Source organism: Mus pahari, chromosome 6 (genome assembly GCF_900095145.1).
Source record: "Mus pahari chromosome 6, PAHARI_EIJ_v1.1, whole genome shotgun sequence".
NCBI classification, from domain to species: Eukaryota; Metazoa; Chordata; class Mammalia; order Rodentia; family Muridae; genus Mus; species Mus pahari.
The window spans coordinates 91,694,646-91,701,794 of NC_034595.1; the positions used below are offsets into that span (position 1 = coordinate 91,694,646).

The following is a 7,149-nucleotide window of genomic DNA, read 5'->3' on the forward strand; positions in this document are numbered from 1 at the left end:
TAAAGAGAGAGACGCGTACATCAGAGTAAATTAGTCAAAAGAGTTGCCAGCCATAGTTGAAGCTTTTCACCTCACTGATGCTTTGAAATTGATTCCAATGTGCTTTGCAGAGGGTGGGGCTGGGGGGAGGGGGTGAAACTCCGTGGTAAACTTAAGATACAAAACCACATCTTTATTGCAGCATCTCTAAGCAGAGCTGAGCTTGCTATGCAAGGACCATTTGAGGACACACAGAGATGGGTCAGGAGCCAGATGTGGGTGAAGCAAACACGTCACAGCAGGGAGGGGTGGCCACCTCTGGGGAAGCCCAACCATCCCCAGATCTCTTGCTGCATCTCCATGTGTGGGGGGGTTGGGGGTAGGAGGGTTGGGGGTGGGGAGTGGGCCATCCACCTCCGGCCAGGACAGTCCTCAAGGGAGGCTGCTGGGGTGGTGACTCAGGGCACCATGTGCCACCACTTGAAGGCGAAGGGCTTCCTGCGCACGTTGGTGCCACAGTGAACCTCCCCGTGGTACACGTGGTAGGTGTAGAAGTCGTTGATGAAGGTGCACTGCAGACCCAACGGCTCCAGGTGGGAGCGCACCTCCTCCTCCAGGCAGCAGCGGCCATCGATGATGGGCCCAAAGGGCTTGGGGATGCCCAGGTGCTTGCCCAGGACCAGCATGTTCACCTGCGGGATGGTGGGGCCAGAGCAGAGGCAACAGCTGCAGGGTAGGGCCCACAGGTCCCTGGACTAAGGCTGGTTCTTATTCCCCTTTGCATCTCTTTCCTCCTCCCTCCCCCTCTCTCCTGCCCTTCCCTTCCCCTTCCTCCTCATTTTTTCCTCTTCCCTTATTCCTTCTCTCCCTTCTCCCTCTCCCCTCCTTCTCTTCCTCCCCTTCCTCTTCCCTCCCCTTTCCCCCTCCCTCCTCCCCTTCCTCTTCCCTCCTGCTTGTGGACGTTGTACATCGTGGTGCGCACTAGGCTCCGCACCACGATGTACAACGTCCACAAGCAGCGGGGACTACTGTGCTTAAAATCACCATATGTGCTTCTAGGTCCAGCCCTTTCCCCTCCCTCCCCCCCTCCCCCCCCCCCCCCCCACACCTCCTTCTGGGGGTTTCCCCCCCCCCCCTCCCTCCCCCCCCCTCATCCCCTCTCCGGTCCTCTCCTCTCCTCTCTTCCCCTTTCCTCCTCTCCTCCTCCCCTCCCTCCCCCCCCCCACAGTGTTTTTGTGTGTTTTGCGGGGTGGGTGCACCCAGAGCCAAGGAAGGCCTCCTGTGTGTTCCTCTGCCGCTCTTCAGTGTATTCCTTTGAGGCCAGGCCTCCCTCCCCGGACTTGCTTTTCCCAGCTAGAAGCCTGCAAGCCCCTCTCTCTGTCCGTCAGAGCAAGGATTTGCAGGCATGTGGGTGACACCCATCTTGTTATGGGGAGTGCTGGGATCCGAACCCTGGCCCTCAGGGTTACATAGCAAGTGCTCTCAGCCACTAAGCCACCTGGCGTACCCCACCCTCGAGTTTTCCCGTTTACTTTGTCTGTGTCTGCCAGGTGCGTGCAGGGGTCTCAAGGAATCCACGAGACACCTAGATTCTCTAGACTGAGGCTGCGGGCAGTTGGAGGGCCATTCAGCATGAGTGCTGGGAGTCGAACTGGGGTCCTTGAGAGGAACAGCAAGGGTTCTGACTGCTCAGCCATCCCTCCAGCCCACACAGCTCTTTTTGGTGACTGGGTCTCTCGTAGCCCATGCCGACCCCAAATCTACCACGTAGCCAAGGCTGACTCTGAACTCCAGACTCTCCTGCCTCCTCCTCTCATGTGGTGGACACACTTGACACTGTGTGTCTGCCTCTAACAAGCATCCTATGGGTAAAGGGCCGCGTGCTGTTTAAGCTCCCTGAGAAGTCACAGCACAGTGAACCCTGATCCCCTGGGCCTCGGGACTATGCTCAGGGAGAGAGGGAGACAGGTTTCCCTACTCAATGGAGTCTTCTGTCATAGCTCAACACATGGAGGAGACACCTTAGTGGCCAGATTGGAGCTGCTGCCTTGGAACCCCAGAGCTCCAGGGAGCCCAGTTTGAAAATGACTATGCTGAGAAACATGAGAAACATCACCGACTTCTTACCTCTAGGTAATTCTCCACCCAGTATTTGGGTGTTCTTTGGAGGAGGCTGGTAAAAAGGCAGGGGGGGGTGGTGGGAAGACACGTGGTGGTCACACTTAGGTAACAAAGGTCAAATCTGGCCCTGCTCTGTTCCTGTTCCACAGGGGCTCCCTTCCTGGCAGCGAATGCCACCGCAGAACACTTTGTCTATGGCCCGTGTCTTCTGGTCCCTGAACCCAGTATGGGAGTCGAGAAGCGGCAGGGTAGAGCTGGTTTCGAAACCAGACCCTGTCTTTGCCATCCCTTGCCTGCTGTGTGTTTTTGTGCTAGACACCTAACTTCTCTGAGCCTGCCTCTGGAAAGCAAAGCCATGAGAGACGACACTCTTGATATCGTGTGAGGCTCAGAAGAGACTCTGGGTGTCGAGGGGGCTATGTGATCCTCAAAGGGCGCACAGAAGAGTCACCTGGACCTGCCTTAGGCCTGGCCAGGCTGTGTGCTGCAGTTTAGGAAGTCATCTGAGTCAGAGGAAGTTAGGCGGTGGTAGCTGTCACCTCCTTACCATGTTTGGGAAGAAGGCCTGGGCCTTTGGGTTCCCTCTGGAGTTCCCCACGACCTTGAAGAGCTGCGGGATGTCAATGATGTCACCCTCTGCCAGGCCCAGCTCCCGCTTCAGCACCATCCGGTTCCAGTCAATACAGCTCTGGTAGGGAGGCCAAGGGGGTGCATTAGAGGGGGAGACAATGTGGAATGGCAGCGGGGATCAGTAAGAACCAGGGGTTCAGGCTCTCGGGGACCTCACAAACTCCCCTCCTGTGCTCTGCCTGGGCCTGGGCTTCTGACCCTGGGCTGGCAGTCAGTGCGCTGTGAGCAGCCCTGAGAGCCCCTGCCCCACCCCATGCACCCGCTGCAGCGTCTCCAGGACACCCAGGCTGCGTACCTCCACATAGGCATTCTGGTCTCTTAGTTTCTTGTTGGACAGAATGTCATTGATTGTCTGTTTTTTCCCTGTTGTAGAGAAAGAGAGAAAAAGATGGACCCCACTCGGGAGGCAGGCTACCCTCCAGTGCCGCCATTCCTTCAATGGATGCAATTATTCTTGCTCCCTGAAAGGCCCCCATCTCCAAAGGGACCCTGTTTGTCTTAGAGGAAGGGTTTGAGAAATGTTGTCTTTAATAATAATTCTTTGCATCTTCCAGCACAGGAACTGGCACAGAATCAAGCCAGTCGGGACGGCTGGGTGACCCCACTGAACCCCATGTGACAGGGAATGAATGAGGAAGGCAACCACTGAACAGAAGAGCCTGCAGCTTCAAACAGGACAAAGCCCCATGTGGCAGAGAAGTCGAGCTGCTGTCCCAGATAGGATCCCAGCACAGTTAACCAATTAGGCCAAGAAACACCATTCCAGGGCCAGCCCTTGATCCAGCCATACCAACTGGAGAGGCCTCGGCACCAGTCAACAAGACTGCTATGTCAATGTCCCTGGGAGGTGACACTGGCCACCTGGGAAAGGGGAGCTGTTGGAGGAAGATTGTTTAGGTGGAAGAGCCTCAGGTCTGCTCTAGTGACGAGTGACATAGCCTAGGAGTGGCTTAGAAAAGGGCAGCTCCCTGGTGGTCTGTGTTTCTTCCAATCCCAAGGCTTTAGTCCTTGGTCTCAGAGTCTATTTATTAATATTTTTAATTTTTAATATTTCTATTTTATGTGTATCAGTGTTTTGCCTGCATGTGTAATAGTGACGGTACTAGATCCCCAGGAATTGGAGTTAGAGACAATATTGAATTGAAGAAGCCAGTGCTCTTAACCACGGAGCCATCTCTCCAGTCCCTATTTTTTTTATTTTATTTATTTATTTATTTATTTATTTTGGTTTTTCGAGACAGGGTTTCTCTGTATAGCCCTGGCTATCCTGGAACTCACTTTGTAGGCCAGGCTGGCCTCGAACTCAGAAATCCGCCTGCCTCTGCCTCCCGAGTGCTGGGATTAAAGGCGTGTGCCACCACGCCTGGCTTATTTTAATTTTTAAAATTTATTTTTTATCTAATTTTTTTTTATGTTATGTGCACTGGTATTTTGCCTGCACGTGTGTCTGGGTGAGGGTGTCAGATCTTGGAGTTACAGATAGTTGTGAGCTGCCATGTGGGTGCTGGGAATTGAACTTGGGTCCTCTGGAAGAACACTGAGTGCTTTTAACCGCTGAGCCATCTCTCCAGCCCCTTTTATTTTATATATATGTATGTATATATATAAAATCTGTGTACCACACATGTGCCTGGTGCCCGAGGAGGTCAGAAGAGGGTTTCAGACGCCCAAGGGGGTCAGAAGAAGGCATCGGATCTCCTGGAACTGCTGGAGTTACAGGTGGTTGAGAGCCACCATGTAGGTATTGGGACCCAAACTCGGGCCTTCTGCAAGAATAACACGAGTTCTTAATGGCTGAGCCATCTCTGCAGTTCCTATATTTACTTTTAAAACTGGTTCTCATGTAGCCCAGGCTAGCCTAAAATTTGTGATGTAGCTAAGGATGACCTTGAACTCCTGGTCCCCAACCTCCTGAGTGCTGGGCTTATAGATGTGCCTCACCATATCCAGTTTATGGGGGCTGAGGACAGAATCCGGCAAGTACGCTACCATTGGAGTTACACTCCCCAGCCTCAGACCTGTTAGAGGAGGAGGAGGCTGCGGGGGGGGGGGGGGGGGGGGGGGGGGGGGGGGGGGGGGGGGGTGGGGGGGGGGGGGGGGGGGGGGGGGGGGGGGGGGGGGGGGGGGGGGGGGGGGGGGCGGAGGAGACAGAGTGACCTCAGTGACAAAGCAATTCTCTGGCATGCATGAGACTCCAAACTTCCACTCTCAGCAACACAGGGGAGAGAAAATAAACCAAGCAGAGTGGGGCCCTCATTTGCTTGCCTCTGTGTAACACGCTTAAACACATTTGGAGAAAATCTTGAGCCTCTGACAGCCCTTCGCCTCTGAAGGCCCTTGCCTATTAAAACATTCCATCCATGGACTTGATTCATTCAGATCGGTCACACTGGCTGCCTCCGCGTTGCCTTAGTTGCTTGTCTGTAATTTCCTTTTCTGTCACCTCACCAATCTCCCCTCACCCCCCCCCACTTCCCTCCCTCTCCACTCCCACCCCCACCTCCCTTTGCCACCTCTGACTCGGGTATCCCAAAGGTACCTTTAGTTGTCTTGGTAGCTCATAGGGAGCTTGGGGGCCCAGCGCTGAGCATGGTCCCCCGCACATAGTAGGTTCACAACTCTCAGTTCCCTACAGGATCTCGGGGAGCAGTGGAGCCGGTAGGCAGCAGAAGCTGCCCACACAGGACGCCAGCCACGGTCAACTTACTCTTGAGTCCTTCGAACAGTGTCGCCTCCCCGTGGCCCTGGCTCTGTAGCTCCTGGAACAGTTGGTAGCAAGCTCTGGGGCTGGACAGCAGCAGCCGAAAGCCCTGCTGGGCAAACACTGGAGTCAGGGCCGGGAGCTGCTTAGCCACCCACCCGGGGTTCCCTGTCTGCCACCTTCCTCCCCCCACAGTGAGGGGGCGCTGGCTTCTGAACCCTGGCAGAAGGGTCACGCACCTGCCTGTCGCGTGCTGGGACGAAGCTCAAGAACTCATCCACGTGACCCACAAAGAGCCAATCGGAGAAGAGCTTCACGGGGGCCTGCACCTGCTGGGCGCTCAGGAAGTCCTGCAGGGCCTGGTGCATGTCCCGGCTCTCGCTGCTGCTCTCGCAGGGATTCGAAGTTACGACAAGCATCAACGGCAATGAAAAGACACAGTGACGACTCCCACGCGGCCCTGAGATCCGGCCTGTTGCCCTCCCCTCATAGATGGGGCGAGTGGGACCCTCCTGTGAGATTCTAGTTCCTGCCTGCACCCCTTCCAGCTGTAAGTGATAATGCCCTAAGGGTGTATTGTCACATGCAAATGTCCCGAGAGCAGGTGGGTGGATCGGGACCCCTTTGGGGTGACTCCTTTCACAGGGGTGGCCTAAGATCATCAGAAAACACAAGTATTCACATTACCATTATGAGTCATATGAGTAGCAAAATTATAAAGTTGCAACAAAAATAACTTTATGCTTGGGGGGAGGGGGGTCACCGAAACATGAAGAACTGTATTAAAGGGTCCCAGCATTAGGAAGGTTGAGTACCACTGTGCTAGATAGAGCTTAGCCATGTGGGAAAAGGCTGACAGAAAAAGGGGAGTCGTCTGTGTTGGGGAGAGACTTCACGATACTTCCAACAGTCACCCACCTGTAAGTCACCCTTACCCACCCGTGCTCAGTGTAAGCCCAGTCTACCCCCAAAGCGGGGCCTTGGAGGAATGATTATTTTGCTCAGTTCTAGGAGAACAGAAACTTATTTCCATTGCCCTAGGAAAAGTTCCCGGTGTCTGGGGTTGGTGGCCTGGCAGAGGACTTTAGGCTCCTCCCACCTAGGGGAGGGGCCCTGGAGCCTGGGCTGCTGCTGTCACGTGGTACTGACATCTGAACAATTTTTTTTTTTTTAAAGATTTATTTATTTATTATATGTAAGTACACTGTAGCTGTCTTCAGACACTCCAGAAGAGGGCGTCAGATCTTGTTAGGGATGGTTGTGAGCCACCATGTGGTTGCTGGGATTTGAACTCCGGACCTTCGGAAGAGCAGTCCGGTGCTCTTACCCACTGAGCCATCTCACCAGCCCCCACATCTGAACAATTTAAGCTTTGTCCCTGGAGCTTCCTTGGGTGGGGGGAAACTGAGGCACTGCCACTGAGGTCCTAGGATCAGTGTTGAACCATAGAAAGCATTGCCCACTGACTCGGCCTAGGTGCTGTGTGATGGAGAAGTCTGGCCTTCAGAACTGGTGGGTGACTTCTCACTGTTGCGTGGCCTTGGGAGAATCCCTTCACTTCTCTGAGCCCTGTCTTCTCTGTGAGGCCTTCTTACGTGAGTCGTGAGTCGGCTTGTCTTCTTCCCCCTCCTCCTCTTCCCCCTCCTCCTCTTCCCCCTCCTCCTCTTCCCCCTCTCCCTCTTCCCCCTCTCCCTCTTCCCCCTCTCCCTCTTCCCCCT

General features: G+C 54.6%; 1 protein-coding gene across 1 annotated transcript in view; it reads right to left on the reverse strand.

Moving 5' to 3' along the window:
* The window catches only part of Padi4 (peptidyl arginine deiminase 4), a 28,860-nt gene continuing 21,711 nt past the window's right edge, over nucleotides 1-7,149 (reverse strand). The window contains exons 12-16 of the mRNA XM_021200583.1: nucleotides 5,671-5,815; nucleotides 5,438-5,540; nucleotides 3,026-3,093; nucleotides 2,648-2,788; nucleotides 1-671 (exon numbers count right to left, since the gene is read on the reverse strand). Of these exons, the coding sequence (XP_021056242.1) occupies nucleotides 438-671; nucleotides 2,648-2,788; nucleotides 3,026-3,093; nucleotides 5,438-5,540; nucleotides 5,671-5,815 (691 nt within the window). The 3' untranslated portion in view covers nucleotides 1-437. The remainder of the gene's footprint in view (nucleotides 672-2,647; nucleotides 2,789-3,025; nucleotides 3,094-5,437; nucleotides 5,541-5,670; nucleotides 5,816-7,149) is intronic.